The sequence below is a fragment of the Capsella rubella genome, unplaced genomic scaffold (genome assembly GCF_000375325.1).
Source record: "Capsella rubella cultivar Monte Gargano unplaced genomic scaffold, Caprub1_0 scaffold_1, whole genome shotgun sequence".
Taxonomy (NCBI): Eukaryota; Viridiplantae; Streptophyta; class Magnoliopsida; order Brassicales; family Brassicaceae; genus Capsella; species Capsella rubella.
The window spans coordinates 3,032,334-3,046,873 of record NW_006238923.1 but is presented as its reverse complement, the minus strand read 5'-3'; the positions used below and the strand labels follow the sequence as shown (position 1 = coordinate 3,046,873).

The following is a 14,540-nucleotide window of genomic DNA, read 5'->3' as shown; positions in this document are numbered from 1 at the left end:
AGCATTCTTTTTTTTTGGGCAAACTACATGCAAAGATGACATAAACTTTGTTAATCATTCATTCTATTTATCCACTTGAAGCACACTTAAATAATAGATTTAACACGTGTTAAACTTTCTCCCGTTTCATCCAATATCGCAGTGCCATGTCATTCCTAATGACAAATGTAAATGACGTGCATGTCACTGATTGGTATATGTGGCTGCAGATTAAAACGACGTAGCAAAAGGCTAAATATCCATGAGAGCTGAGTTCACTGACGAGCTCCTCGCGGTATATATAAAACTCCGGATCTTCTTGTACATCATCATCTGATCTCGGGGAATCTCCGATCTGAGTTTTTAGCAATGGCGAAATTAATCCCTAGCCTCGTCTCTTTGATTCTTCTCGGTCTCATCGCGATCGCCTCCGCAACAGTTATCTTCGAGGAACGCTTTGATGGTATCTACTTTCTACATCACTCTCTCTATAAGTAGATCACTTTTCAAATGTTGGATCATGATTCTTATGGATCTATGGATTTGTTGATTTTGGTTTGTCTGGGGTTTGTGAATTCGGAAATCTAATTGGAGATCTAGGAAATGGCCGCTAACTATTGTTGATTTATACTTTTCGTCGAGATGTTTCGGAGATCATGATAAGCTCTGAGATGATAGTTCGACACTAGGATGCTAGTTTCAATCTAAGTCATCGGTACAATCATTGCTAGTTTTCTGCTTAGACTTAACAGTATTTTATCATCAGGGAAATGCTAGTATCATTTGCAGTCTTAAATGGGAGATTTGTTTAACGAGGCATGCTCATGAGCTTGTTTAGTACACTTTTTCTTATTTGAAGTTTGGTCCAATTTTCTAACCAATATCTGGGTTGAACAGTTCGTGTATCTTGTGTTGGAAATGTCTTGTTGTTCGTATTATAATCTTGTCATTCTTCTATTCTGATGCCTGTCTTACTTTGTTACCTTTGTTCTTTCCATTTCTGAAGATGGATGGGAGAGCAGATGGGTCAAATCTGAGTGGAAGAAGGATGATAACACTGCTGGGGAGTGGAAACACACTGCAGGAAACTGGTCTGGTGACAGTAACGATAAAGGTATGATTCATCCTTCAGAGCTAGTCAGAGACTCATGGAAAATTGTTTCCTGACATATTCCCAGTTTTGTTAATGCTTTGTTTGTAATTACCATTGCCATGCAGGTATCCAGACCAGTGAGGACTACAGATTCTACGCCATTTCAGCTGAGTTCCCTGAATTCAGTAACAAGGACAAAACCTTAGTCTTCCAATTCTCAGTCAAGCACGAGCAAAAGCTTGACTGTGGTGGTGGCTACATGAAGCTGCTCAGTGGTGATGTTGACCAGAAGAAATTTGGTGGAGACACCCCATACAGGTATATATCCTGTCTTTTCTCACTCTAATCATCTCAACCTTTTCTACTGATATCAATTTATCAAAATAACACCTACCTGCTTTTACCTGCAGTATCATGTTTGGTCCGGATATCTGTGGCTACAGCACCAAAAAAGTTCATGCCATCCTCACCTACAATGAAGCCAACCATCTGATCAAGAAGGATGTTCCATGTGAAACTGACCAGCTCACCCATGTGTACACATTCATCCTCCGTCCAGATGCTACTTACAGCATTCTCATCGACAATGTTGAGAAGCAAACCGGAAGCTTGTACTCTGACTGGGATCTTCTCCCACCCAAGAAGATCAAGGACCCCAGCGCCAAGAAGGTATTCAGTAACTTATGAGCAACCAGACTAAACTGAGAACCAAGCACTTATCGATAATTATGTAGCAAACTAGAACCATCCACATCGAAGCTCATGCAATTTGAGTGTCTGATCAAATACCTGTTATGCCATTTATTTTACAAATTATTATTTTTTTTCTTTTTTACAGCCTGAGGACTGGGATGAACAAGAATACATTTCCGACCCTGAAGACAAGAAACCTGATGGATATGATGATATCCCCAAGGAGATCCCAGACACTGATGCGAAGCAGGTACCTTTTCTATATGGGTGCAAAATCTAAAACCTCTTTCTGTGTTCCGCATTCGCTGATTTTTCTTTATTTCTTTTTTCTCTTAGCCTGAGGACTGGGATGAGGAAGAAGATGGTGAGTGGACTGCCCCTACCATCCCCAACCCGGATTACATGGGAGAATGGAAGCCTAAGGTTTGTCAATCTTGCTCTCGAGAAATATCTAAATTCTGATCAACGTTTTTCTTAATCTCACGACTATCATATATTTCTGTAGCAAATCAAGAACCCCAACTACAAGGGTAAGTGGAAGGCTCCAATGATTGACAACCCTGGTAAGTTACTACCCTCTGTGGCTTTTTATGTTCTTTTGTCCTTATTTTTCATGTTGCATAATATACGTGTTATTTGTTGTTCAACTTCTATTCGTTAGTGTTTGAGGGTTTCAAGTATGTCTAGAAATCTCCTACAATTTAGACTTTTGGTGCTGTTTCTTGTTTCCAAATGGTTTAGAACCGAGTGGTCTAACCTATTCTATAGATACATGTTTGTAATTTTGGTTTTTTTTTTTTGTCTTCTCTATAATTAAACCCAAGGCCACACCAATTTTTTTTTTGTCTTCTCTAAATTTACACTCTTATATCATGTTTTTGTAGTACTCCACATACTGGTTCTCTTTGCTTGCATAAATTTGCATGAAATTGTGGGACATAAATAATATCCAACGAATACTGTGCCTAATTTAAACTGATTTTTCACACAGACTTCAAGGATGACCCAGAGCTCTATGTCTTCCCCAAGCTGAAGTATGTTGGACTCGAATTGTGGCAGGTAATATAAATCTTGTCACTTTGAAATATATTGGTGCCAGGTAAAATAAATCTTTTTACTTGAATTGCTCTGGTCCCATGACCTGCATTTAAATATCTATCACTCTTTCAGGTGAAATCAGGATCACTGTTCGACAATGTCCTGATCTGCGATGACCCAGACTATGCCAAGAAGTTGGCAGATGAAACATGGGGGAAGCTCAAGGATGTAAGTGTTCAGAATTCACATCTCCGTTAATCCAACTCTTTGATTGTGGTTAATGATCAGAACATCAAATCTAATATTACATTGCAGGCGGAGAAAGCAGCTTTTGATGAGGCTGAGAAGAAGAAAGAAGAAGAGGTAACACTTTCTCAACCAAATATTAGTAGGCCTAATTAGTTATCACAATTCATAAATATTCTCCAGAACAAGAAGTGAAAGCCTTGTTGAATCTGAGACAAATTTTTTGTTTTTGTTTTGTTCTGTGCTGAATGATACAGGAATCCAAGGACGCACCTGCGGAATCTGATGTAAGCACTTGTGATTGATTAAGATATACAGAGTCTTCTTTGCTTCTGTAAAGAAGCTAATACTATAAGTGATTTATTTGCCAGGCTGAGGAAGAACCAGAGGATGATGAAGGAGATGAATCCGACTCTGATTCCAAGACAGAGGACAGCAAATCAGAAGTTAGCGAGGAAACCGCTGAGAAAGAGGCTAGCGCTCATGTAAGTTTGACCACTATGTCACGTTAAATTTTTCACTCACTCTTAACATTTTTTGGTTTAGTTGAGTTGTTAATATTGTATGATTTGGGTTTGCAGGATGAGCTGTAGTTGAAGGAGGTTGAAGATCTAAAGACCAAAGTTTTTAGTCTCTTTATTGTTTCATCCTTTTCATTCGAAGTTCTTTAGCATCTAGTTTGTCGGAGATAGAAACAAGTTTTTAGCAACGAAAAGGGTGATGCAATGTGTGTCAGATGCTCATTTTAGACTTTAAAACAAAAAAGCATGGAGAAGTTTTGTAGTTGGATCTCTTTTCTACTCTTGTTTCGTTGATAGTCAAAGTTCTCCAAAATTGGATCCTGGCGTGGTGTTCTATTTCACTGGTCCTCTACCCTTTGAGAATTTCGTTATCATTCAATACAGACTATCATGTCCAAATGTCCAGAATCTCCCGGTTGATTGATACTTCGAAATGTTGAATGCCATTAACTTAATTGATCTAGTGGATTGACTTCCTTGTGATGTTAGTATATGTGGATTGAAAAGCATTACAAGTACAACGAACCATCATTATGCAATTTAATAATGATGATGGTGCGGGTCAGCCAATATTTTTTTTGTAGTTACCATATATTTAAGGATTAAGAAAATTATAGCTGGTTGAAAAAGAAAAGAAAAAGTGAAAAAAACATTTACATGATGATTGAAACCTTGGTACAGATTGCAAGCCCAACTAGATAATGGGCCTAATACTGTGTGCTTATTATGGTAAAAGATAAATTGTCTTTAGTGCTATTCTTTATTTCTACTAGTCAATACACCTTCACACGGATCGATTATAGAAGGAATGAAATCGATCCGTAGGTTCATACTTATCGACGGCTGTTATGATTTCACGCGGATCGTGAAATAAACCTCTTATATCCGTCGATTAAAAGCAAAACGAACGATTCAGATTTAGTCCCGCTAAAAGAAGAAAAGCTCAATATTTCTCCCGCTTCTTGTAAATCCCAGACGATAAATATCCACCCTTTCCTCAGTTTTTAACAATATCTCAAATCCAAAGAACTCAACTATCTCTTAGAAAAACCAAAAACAGTTCATCACCCCAAACTTTCGAAATGGCTCGTACCAAGCAGACAGCTAGGAAATCAACCGGAGGCAAAGCTCCAAGGAAGCAGCTGGCGACCAAAGCGGCGAGGAAATCAGCCCCAGCCACCGGAGGAGTGAAGAAGCCACACAGATTCAGACCTGGAACCGTCGCGTTGAGGGAGATCAGGAAGTACCAGAAGAGCACTGAGCTTCTCATCCGTAAGCTCCCTTTCCAGAGGCTTGTGAGAGAGATCGCTCAGGATTTCAAGACCGATCTCCGTTTCCAGAGCAGTGCCGTCGCCGCTCTCCAGGAAGCTGCTGAGGCTTACCTTGTTGGACTCTTCGAAGACACCAATCTCTGCGCTATCCACGCCAAGAGAGTCACCATCATGCCCAAGGACATCCAGCTCGCCAGAAGAATCAGAGGCGAACGTGCTTAGATCTCTCGAGTATTACTATTCTGGTGTGCCTTTTGTGTTTCTTCTTTAGATCGATCGAGTCATGAATGTAAAATTTCACGTTTAATCCAAGTGTTTTCAATATTAATTCCAATCAAACTACCTTAATTCGATTATAAATTGGTTAATACAAATCACTTGTTTTCCAGATAAACCAAAATTACAATTGAACCACCCAGAACAACTATAGTATAAATCAGCTTTAACATCTAACAATATAATTACTACTGGAGAGATTTGATCGAAGATGAGCTCAAATTTGCAATCGAGTCCTGTATCATCGCAGCTCTTCACCTCAATTGATATGGGTACAAACTCTTTTAAGCTTCTTATAGTCCGCGCCGATCCTTCTGGGAGATCTTTTGTTCCAATCGAGAGACTCAAAGAGCCGGTGGTTTTGTCTCGTGAATCTCCGACTTCGATTTCGTCTCAGTCTCAGGATCGGGCGCTTCAATCTCTACGGAAATTCAAAAGTTTGATCCTCTCGCATAATGTCTCCTGTGACCGGATCCGATGCGTCGCAACGGAAGCTTTGCGGCGAGCAGAGAATCAGAAACAGTTCGTGGAGGCGGTGTTCGAGGATGTTGGGTTAAAGGTGGATGTGCTTTCTGGGGAAGAGGAAGCGAGGTTAGTTTACTTAGGCGTGCTTCAGTTTCTACCTGTGTTTGAGAAATCAGTCTTGTGTATCGATATTGGAGGTGGGTCTACTGAATTTGTTGTGGGTAAGTGTGGTGATGTGAAGCTTGCTGTTTCGTTGAAGCTAGGTCATGTGAATTTGACGCAGATGTTTTTGAAAAATGGTGTTGGATTGGAGAAAATGCGTGACTATATACGTCATGCGATTGATGAGTCTGGTTTAGCAGATAAATTGAAAGATTCTGATGGTTTTGAGGTGGTTGTGGGTTCTTCAGGAACTATTCGAGCTATTGAGAATGCAGTTTTTAGTAGCTATGGAGCTGATATGTGTGAATTCAATCTGGAGGGGTACAAGAGGGATTGGAGATTTGGTAGAGGAGAGCTGAGCAGCGTTGTAACAAAGCTATGCAGGGAAGGAGATGAAGAGCAGATCCGGAGAGATGGTTTTTTCAAGAGAAGATCAGAGTTCATTGTTGCTGGAGCGGTATTGTTGGAGGAAATATTCAAGGCTCTTGGTATCGAGGAAATGGAGGTCTCAGAGTATGCATTGGCAGAAGGTGTGATTGCTGATTCGTTGGCCAAAGCTTTTGATGGATTATATGATTTGAATGCTAATGCAAGGTGGCGATCAGTCATGAGGCTTGCCACTCGATTCAATGCTAAAAAGCGAATGAATCATGCAATACACTGTGCCAGCATCGCCAAGGTACATTCCTTTTCACTAGCAACTTAATTGTGAAATTGATTGGCAGATATTAATAAAGATAACAGCTTTTTGTATATGTATTCCTCAGGTGATATTTATCTATTTTTGGATGTGTATGTGTGTTGCTAGTGCCTAATGGTTCCAAATTTCATTTCCATCTCTGCATAACTGGATATGGTCAATTTGTTTGAAACAGTACGTTTGATTGTACAGTGATTTTCCAGGCGATTTTTGTAGGTTTGAGGAAATGCAATGATTTTGACTTTATCTTAGACGATAAGGATCTTGAGTATCTTGAAGCTGCTTGTTTCTTGCACAATATCGGAATCATCACAGGGAAAAAGGGATATCATAAGCAGTCTTATCATATCATCAAGGTTAGTTCATCTAACGCTGTCAAACATACAATGGAATAAGCATAGCTATAAAGCCTATTACCAAGAGTACGCTATGTATGTATTATAAAATCTTTTGTGGGTTTTAGTGTCTGTTTTATTGTCATTATTATTAATAGTTTCTTCTTTTATAGAATGGGGATCATCTCCGTAGCTACGCTGCTGAGGAAGTTGAGGTAGGGTACTTAATCCTGTAGAAAGAAGAACTTGTCTTGAATTTACTGTTTCTCTGATGACTGTCATTTGATTTTCAGCTTATAGCAATGCTTATGAGATACCAAAGAAAAAAGTTTCCCAAGCTTGACCGTGCACCTCTTAAGAACTTCCCTGAGGAGGTATTGTCTCTCATATATCAGCTTAGCAAACCAGGCTCAGTCTCTTGGTGTGGCTGTTGTGATCTTTATACTTTGCTGTTGCAGGTAAAGAAAAAATTCATAATTTTGTGTTTGATTACACGATTATCTGTTATACTTCAAAGAAGTGAGAATATGGATCTCAAAGAAGTTGAATTTCTTGAATCGTCCGAGAGCTTCAAACTCGTAAGCAAATCTTTCTTTATTTATCATTCTATTCCAACACTGAGCAACCCCATAGAATACCATTTCAAACTCGACAGTCAACCTGTCGTAGCTCTGTACGTTGATCACATCTTGGTCAATTTATTCGATCTTGTGGAAATCTCGAACTTGTTAGTTAATCTCCTTGCTGGGGCTAGAATGAATGTTTCCATTTTAACCAATCAGCTCAACATCATTGTCTTAAATGTTTACCTCTTCACTTTGCTATGATTTTTGTTTGTTTGCTTGCAGGTACTGAAAGAACAACACCAGGGACACATACAAGTTAGTTGTCAAGATCAAGTAAAGAAAAACTCTGATGCATCACAACTGGAGAAAGAAGTTGAGCATTTTAAAAGGGTAAACTTCTATTACCTAACAATTTCGATCAATTCCACTATGATGATCAGATGTTGAATTACTTGCAATGAACTCTCAGCTATCAGCAAATATCTATGATTGATTAGAAAGAGTAACAAAGACAAAACAAAGCCTCAATAGTTACTGTAGCCAAAGTCTCCATATGTAACTTTCTGGTAGTATTTTGCCTTGAATTGAGCAGCTATACAAAAAAGAAATGGTGGTTGTTTTTCCTTCCTGAAATCCAATCAGACGGGTTGCTAAGCCTACAAGTCATTATTAAACTGAAGCTCTCACAGGTACGAGCACTTTCTCTGCATTAAAGATGTTATATAATAATTAACCATCATAATCTTTTCCTCTGTTACACTTGAACTAAATCTCTACGTCATTTGATTCATTGAGTTCTTGGATTTTGCTGGAGTTTACCGTTGTCTGAATCCTGAAGTTGAAAACGTCAGTTATGTTGCAGTGTTAAACTCGAAATTGATGGTGAAACTATAATTGTCTCTTTCTTATAGCTGAGAAATAATGAATATCCGGAAGAACACAAAGAGACTGCATTGTGACTGTCTTAGACTTCGTAAATTACTAAATTTTCTGTTCGTTTCATTCTTTCCAACAATGCGACTGTGGTTCTCTGGGCATTTCCCGAATGATGTATGTAACGATCTTGAACTTGTTTTCTATTGTATTATAGTTTTACACACACACTCTCTCTATCTCTTCCCTATATACTTGTTGATTACTGTTTGCTGGAGAACTGAAGTAAACGACTTAACGGTTGATTACACTGAAGTGTGTTAGAAGTCTTATTTTGTTACAAGATTGTAAACGCAAATATCAAATGCAAAATGGAGAAGTAGGAGACGTATTTATCTGCTCTTGAATCCTTTTGATACAAAACAACTACAGACTTGAACCAACACTGTTGGTCTTGGTAGTGAACCAGTATTAAACCGGTAAAATAGCGTTTGAAATTGGCGCAAAGCAACTACAATCGAGCGGAGTTGAGCAGAGGAGGTTTTAATGGAAATCGAGCGTAAGCTGCTTCGTCTTCTCCACGGCCACAGTACTCGAACCCGTTTACCCGAAATCCACGCTCATCTCCTCCGCCACTACCTTCATGGTTCCAATCTCCTTCTCGCCCACTTTATCTCTATCTGCGGATCCCTTAGCTACTCTGATTATGCATCCCGCGTCTTCTCTCATATCCAGAATCCTAACGTGCTCGTCTTCAACGCCATTATCAAATGCTACTCACTAGTCGGTCCGCCTCTACAGTCTCTCTCTTTCTTCTCTTCCATGAAAAGCCGCGGAATTTGGGCCGACGAGTACACTTACGCGCCTTTGCTCAAATCGTGTTCCTCACTTTCTGATTCGCGGTTTGGGAAATGCGTTCACGGTGAGGTTCTTAGAACTGGCTTCCACCGGCTTGGGAAGATACGGATTGGGGTGGTGGAGCTGTATGCCTCCGATGGGAGAATGGGTGATGCTCAGAAAGTGTTCGATGAAATTCCCGACAGAAACGTTGTCGTCTGGAACTTAATGGTACGCGGGTTCTGTGATTCCGGGGACGTTGAAAGAGGTCTTAGTTTGTTCAAACAGATGACCGAAAGGAGCATTGTGTCGTGGAATTCGATGATATCGAGCTTGTCCAAATGTGGCAGAGATCGTGAGGCTTTGGAGCTTTTCTGTGAAATGATTGTTCAAGGTTTCGATCCAGATGAGGCGACTGTGGTTACTGTCTTGCCAATCTCTGCATCTCTCGGAGTTTTGGATACCGGAAAATGGATTCATTCTACTGTAGAATCCAATGGGTTGATTAAAGATTTCATTACCGTGGGAAACGCTTTGGTTGATTTCTACTGTAAAAGCGGTGACTTGGAGACAGCAACAACAATATTTGGACAAATGCAGCGGATAAACGTTGTTTCATGGAACACACTGATTTCGGGATGCGCGATGAACGGAAAAGGAGAATCCGGTATAGACTTGTTCGATGCTATGATCGAGGAAGGGAAAGTAGCTCCAAATGAAGCGACATTTTTGGGGGTTTTAGCATGTTGCTCATACACAGGTCGGTTGGAGAAAGGGGAAGAATTGTTTGGTTTGATGCGGGAAAAATTCAAACTTGAGCCGAGAACCGAGCATTATGGAGTGATGGTTGATCTAATGAGTAGGAGCGGGAGGGTCATAGAGGCGTTTGAGTTTCTCAAAACTCTGCCCGTAAACGCTAATGCAGCAATGTGGGGGTCGCTGCTCAGTGCGTGTCGCAGCCAAGGAGATGTAAAGCTAGCAGAGGTTGCAGCCATGGAATTAGTGAAGATTGAGCCAGGGAATTCAGGGAATTATGTGTTGTTATCTAATTTGTATGCAGAGGAAGGAAGATGGCAAGATGTGGAGAAGGTACGAACGTTGATGAAAAAGAATCGCCTTAGAAAGTCAACTGGCCAAAGCACCATATGCAATGTTTCAGTCTGAGAAGTAGCTGGTTTTGTCTATAGAGGCCTGGCTTGTTGTTTGGTCGTTCCTAACCAAAATTATTCAGATGATCAGGGTTCTTGTTAGAATGGCTCCTTACCGTAATCATTCAGGTGCCAACAGCGTGAGCTATATAGCAGATCAAGCATCTGGAATTGATAGTGAATGAGCATGTAACATCTGATATGATGAAATTATTTTGACAGGAAATTATACCTCAAATAGTCTGGCCACAATAGTCAACAACGCAGATGTTGCATACAGAATTGGAAAGTTCTGTGTTCAATGATTTTCAAATTTGAATCTTGCTTGCTTCTGTTTGGATTTAGGTTATTGCGAAAATGATTTAAAGAACTAAAGGGAGAAACGTGAGTATTCTCAACAGTACAATGCACAAGAAGTTTGGATCTGTTTAAGGCATCGACTTAACATTAAAACTTGGAGAAAACTACAATAGAGAGAGTTTACGTCTTTTCAAATAGAAAAAGATAAGATGTCTGAATCATAAACCGTGAAGACCTCAAGGGGACGAATACCTCAAGGTGGCTAATGCTGTCTGGTTTAATGCTTACTTGATATACTGGGATATCCATTTAAAACCCTCACCATATCCCATTTTGCGGACGATGCTGCACATGAAGACCTCAAGGGGACGAATACCAGAGTCTCCAAGAGTCACATTGCCTTTACCGGTAGTGAAATTAGTGAGACCCAAGTGATACTTGAGTTCGTCTTCTGAGGCTGCATAAGGAATATCAATCTTGTTCCCAAGAATAAGAAAGGGCACAGTTGCTAAGGCTTCATCAGATAGAAGAGCGTCTAGCTCGCTTTTCGACTCCACAAATCGATTATTGTCAAAAGCATCCACTAGGTACACAACAGCATCAACCTTCACACACAGCAAAAACAAAAACAGATTAGATTCACTCCCAGATTAGACATCTATCTTGCATCAATCAAAATTTGGGTTAAACATAAGCAAGCCACCGAGCAATCTGATGGCCTCCCAAGTCAAAGGCCTTGAACTTAATTTTGCCAATGCTGAGTTCCTCAGAGGTGGGATGCTGTGTAGGCTGGTGCTGAACTAATCTCTGCAACACCAAAAATCGAGATTAATAAGCATGTTTCTTTATGTACCCATCCAAGTTAATTTCCGAGAGAGAGAGTGTAATTTAGATAACCTCGTCTTTGAGCATATGGAGCAAAGTAGTTTTGCCGGCATTGTCAAGGCCTAGAAACAAGATCTTCGCCTCCTTCTGCCACAAACCTAACGAGGCCAAGATTCCATAGAACCAATCGAACAAAAACATGACCTTCCTCAGATCTGATGGGAAGATACGAAACAGACAGTCCACTACAAAACCTTCGTACTATAAACTAACGTAGATCGAAGCTCAGACGCATGCCCCCAAAAAATAATATAATACGAAAGCTCTTCAGAAGAGAATCTAGAGATTAAAGAACCAAAATCAAAGTTTCGTTTTTTTTGTGTGTGTTGATGATGGAGAAATATATATGATTTTGTATGTTGTAACATATATATATATATATATACAAAAAAAGGAAAACATACCACAAATAAAAAGGAAAAAATTACGATAGACACGTGGGTGATAGTGATTGGTGAATTGATATGGAGCCTTGTAATTGGTAGACGTTGACGTCATCGGAACCAATATGAACCGTCCGATGGAATAACTCTCGGTTGGGATGTTTTTTGATACGTTATTAGTTTTGTTAATAAGAGATTGTGTTTTTTCCTTATATTATTGGGTAGGTGACCGGGAAGAGAGGCAAACGACACGTGGCAAATAGTTAATGGACAGGAGAGAGAGAGAGAGCGTTTATTTTGTTCGACAAGAAGCTGTTTTTTCCTCCGCCGCATTTAAAATTGTACGAATCATTTTATTCCCTTAAGCTAAGTTAATTTGCATAAAATGATTTTCTTTCGTTTATTGCAATGCACTTTGTATTTATGAATATGAGATTCTAAACACACACAAATACATTCGAACTACACATATCAAAATGAAACTTTAGTATTGAAAGTCTACATATCGAACTACATATATAATAAAAGTCTACTGTATAAAACATTCAATTATGAGAAATTATTAAACAAACATTTTTACAACTGTGTTAACGTAAAAGAATGGAAAAGCTCACGAGTACGATAGATAATAGAGTACCGGCGAGACCACGGTGTTTGAAACAGTCACCGCCGCTTCCAACAACATGGCCGCCACTACTGCTACCACCGCCATTATTAGAGGATCCTCCGTTCCCAGCGCCGCCTCCACCTCGATCTCTGCTGCCGGCTTTACCGCTGTTTCCGCCTCGACCACTGCTGCCACCTCCACCACCACGACCTCCACCGCTGCTTCGAAGCTCCCGCCGCCATACCGGGAAATCTATCTCACAAGACGTTTTAGTTCCTGTGATCGTGGGATATGGTTTCATATGGACGGCTGAGTCAACAAAAGTGTCTGGGGTTGAAACAACGGCTCGGATATGCGCATGAATGGCTAGTACCAATAGTAATACGTGAAACATTTGTTTCATGAATTTTTGTATCTCCATATATATATATTACTAACTAAGCTAATTATATATGTACTCTGTTTTCGCTCAAAACTTGAAAAGGGGAAAAAATGCAATTTTGTGATACATATGATATCCTTATAAATAGATCTCTATTTATATTTGATGCGAATTTCATCAAGTCAACGTCTAAATTGTGTTTCACCTAGTAGCCAAATCGACTTTTAAAAATCTGTTTAATTCTTGTTTCGTATTTCAAAGTTTTACCATTTTATTTTTAATTTGTCGAAAAGGTTTACCATTTCTTTCAATTGTTTATGATATATAAAATATTAACGTTACCACGACACTTATATTTGTTTCGTGCCGTGACTATATAAACCGGGATTTCAATTATTCTTTTGCAGCTGTCGCAATTTATTACTGTATAAAGAAGACTAGTGTTTGGTAATCTCTAATCGAGGTTATATTTTATGGAAAGAAAAAACTTGGATGTGGCGTCGGCGTGGCTAAAATTATCATTATGTATTGGTTTTTACTAATTAAAACAAAGTTTCTAAGAAAATTCTACGATATCAACAAACATATAACTTCGTGGTTTATACGTGTATGTTTTCTCAATATCATATATTTGTGCTTTGTACATTACATATATACTACTCACAAGTCACAACAATAAAATATTAATTCAGCTCATTTTTTAGAATGAGTTGGTATCATGTTCAATAAATGTTATCACAAAGAGAAAAATAGAATATTACTAGAGAAAACAAAGTCTATAAGAAATTGAAATATATACTAATTTTCAATGTATTAATAATATAATTAAAAGGGTCACTTTCAAAAGATGTGGGTACAATCATCATAGCCAAAAAAAACTTTTTAGTTTTCATAATATCTAATATCTTTAATTGTTGACCGAATTATAGCTTTTTTTTGTTGTTTAATTATTATTAGAGCTAAGTTCTTTGAAGAAACTTAATAAATGTTTTCATGATAACCTTTTTATCTAATCATGATATCATGTTGATTGGCTTTAAAAACACCTCTATGTACGCAAGAAAAAATAGTTATGCAGGGACCAAGGTAGTTGTCCAACCATGAGTTGCATTCATAAGCCTTTAATCATCTCTGACATAGAATTTAGGGATCCCTAGAATTTAATTTCCACTTTCTATAATTATGTTGGTTTTTTATAGGTAATGCTATAAGTCAAGCTAGCTAATACATACAATTAGTATAAATCATTCGGATACAAAATCCCATTTAGACCAATTAAGGAATTTTAATCACTACAAAGTTTGTTAAAAACGTTATACTAATTTATTTATTAAGTACCATTATAGAAACCTAGAAGTTGAGGGTTGAAAACTATGGAGTACATTACAGTATGTAGCTAATGGTATTAGGGAAAAATGTCATAAAAATCCTGAACTTTCAAATTTGGGACGATTTAATCCCGAACTTTAAAGAAGTCATTTTAATCACAAAGTTTTGTTGACTTTTCCGTAAAATAGATAAGTTTTGTTGACTTAGCCGATTTAAACACGACGTTTAGTTTCTCTTAAAATTGCAAAGACGGGGTTAACTATCTGTGAGTTGCTTTCGTTTCAAACCACAAAACGACGTTGTTTAACAAACTGAAGAAACTAAATCCCAAAATCGATTCATAATTCACAAATCTAACTCCCTAACTCTAGAAAAATCCACAAATTCTCTTTATTTCTTGTTGAATTGTTGCCATAACGCGGGCCCATGGAGGAAGAAAACAACTTCAAAC

The 14,540-nt window shown here is 38.6% G+C and overlaps 6 protein-coding genes across 10 annotated transcripts; 4 read left to right on the top strand and 2 right to left on the bottom strand.

Moving 5' to 3' along the window:
* The first annotated feature begins 276 nt into the window (after window positions 1–276).
* LOC17897159 (calreticulin-2) lies at window positions 277–3,911 on the top strand. The gene is made up of 13 exons (XM_023777375.1): window positions 277–442; window positions 986–1,093; window positions 1,198–1,390; window positions 1,483–1,741; window positions 1,911–2,015; window positions 2,102–2,188; window positions 2,271–2,328; window positions 2,757–2,824; window positions 2,936–3,031; window positions 3,119–3,166; window positions 3,307–3,336; window positions 3,421–3,534; window positions 3,631–3,911. Exons 1-13 carry the CDS (start codon window positions 349–351, stop codon window positions 3,640–3,642), a joined length of 1,272 nt encoding a protein of 423 aa, XP_023633143.1. The 5' UTR covers window positions 277–348; the 3' UTR covers window positions 3,643–3,911.
* Window positions 3,912–4,576: 665 nt separating this feature from the next.
* Window positions 4,577–5,194, top strand: LOC17897706 (histone H3.2). The gene has a single exon (XM_006304575.2). It carries the CDS (start codon window positions 4,653–4,655, stop codon window positions 5,061–5,063), a length of 411 nt encoding a protein of 136 aa, XP_006304637.1. The 5' UTR covers window positions 4,577–4,652; the 3' UTR covers window positions 5,064–5,194.
* A 95-nt stretch (window positions 5,195–5,289) lies between these two features.
* On the top strand, window positions 5,290–8,444 carry LOC17900328 (exopolyphosphatase). Of its 5 annotated transcripts, none has more exons than XR_002835420.1 (8): window positions 5,292–6,423; window positions 6,648–6,800; window positions 6,953–6,994; window positions 7,073–7,153; window positions 7,238–7,357; window positions 7,628–7,735; window positions 7,938–8,034; window positions 8,257–8,444. XR_002835420.1 is itself a non-coding variant. In XM_023789434.1 (7 exons), the coding sequence occupies exons 1-7, from the start codon at window positions 5,329–5,331 to the stop codon at window positions 7,836–7,838; spliced, it is 1,623 nt and encodes a 540-aa protein (XP_023645202.1). In that variant the 5' UTR covers window positions 5,290–5,328; the 3' UTR covers window positions 7,839–7,931. The 5 variants fall into 5 exon arrangements, 1 of the variants encoding a protein (XP_023645202.1); XR_002835421.1 differs by having other exon boundaries at window positions 8,208–8,444; XR_002835419.1 differs by having other exon boundaries at window positions 8,197–8,444.
* Window positions 8,445–8,527: 83 nt separating this feature from the next.
* Window positions 8,528–10,523, top strand: LOC17898535 (pentatricopeptide repeat-containing protein At1g09190). Its single transcript, XM_006303711.2, has one exon. It carries the CDS (start codon window positions 8,765–8,767, stop codon window positions 10,217–10,219), a length of 1,455 nt encoding a protein of 484 aa, XP_006303773.1. The 5' UTR covers window positions 8,528–8,764; the 3' UTR covers window positions 10,220–10,523.
* A 103-nt stretch (window positions 10,524–10,626) lies between these two features.
* LOC17899447 (GTP-binding protein SAR1B) lies at window positions 10,627–11,720 on the bottom strand. Its single transcript, XM_023789437.1, is given in 3 exon segments — window positions 10,627–11,127; window positions 11,162–11,310; window positions 11,401–11,720. Coding segments are annotated over 3 exon segments (618 nt in total). The 5' UTR covers window positions 11,530–11,720; the 3' UTR covers window positions 10,627–10,787.
* Window positions 11,721–12,178: 458 nt separating this feature from the next.
* LOC111832536 (keratin, type I cytoskeletal 10) lies at window positions 12,179–12,858 on the bottom strand. Its single transcript, XM_023789435.1, has one exon. The coding sequence runs from the start codon at window positions 12,797–12,799 to the stop codon at window positions 12,359–12,361; it is 441 nt and encodes a 146-aa protein (XP_023645203.1). The 5' UTR covers window positions 12,800–12,858; the 3' UTR covers window positions 12,179–12,358.
* Between the last annotated feature and the right edge of the window lie 1,682 nt (window positions 12,859–14,540).

Bases quoted from the DNA above. Each gene is read 5' to 3' on its own strand.
- LOC17897706 (XM_006304575.2), top strand. From the start codon at position 4,653: ATGGCTCGTACCAAGCAGACAGCTAGGAAATCAACCGGAGGCAAAGCT.
- LOC17897159 (XM_023777375.1), top strand. From the start codon at position 349: ATGGCGAAATTAATCCCTAGCCTCGTCTCTTTGATTCTTCTCGGTCTC. The intron at 2,189-2,270 runs GTTTGTCAATCT...ATATTTCTGTAG, and splicing joins TGGGAGAATGGAAGCCTAAG to CAAATCAAGAACCCCAACTA. The intron at 3,337-3,420 runs GTAAGCACTTGT...TTTATTTGCCAG, and splicing joins ACGCACCTGCGGAATCTGAT to GCTGAGGAAGAACCAGAGGA.
- LOC17900328 (XM_023789434.1), top strand. From the start codon at position 5,329: ATGAGCTCAAATTTGCAATCGAGTCCTGTATCATCGCAGCTCTTCACC. The intron at 6,801-6,952 runs GTTAGTTCATCT...CTTCTTTTATAG, and splicing joins AGTCTTATCATATCATCAAG to AATGGGGATCATCTCCGTAG. The intron at 6,995-7,072 runs GTAGGGTACTTA...TTTGATTTTCAG, and splicing joins ACGCTGCTGAGGAAGTTGAG to CTTATAGCAATGCTTATGAG.
- LOC111832536 (XM_023789435.1), bottom strand. From the start codon at position 12,799: ATGGAGATACAAAAATTCATGAAACAAATGTTTCACGTATTACTATTG.
- LOC17898535 (XM_006303711.2), top strand. From the start codon at position 8,765: ATGGAAATCGAGCGTAAGCTGCTTCGTCTTCTCCACGGCCACAGTACT.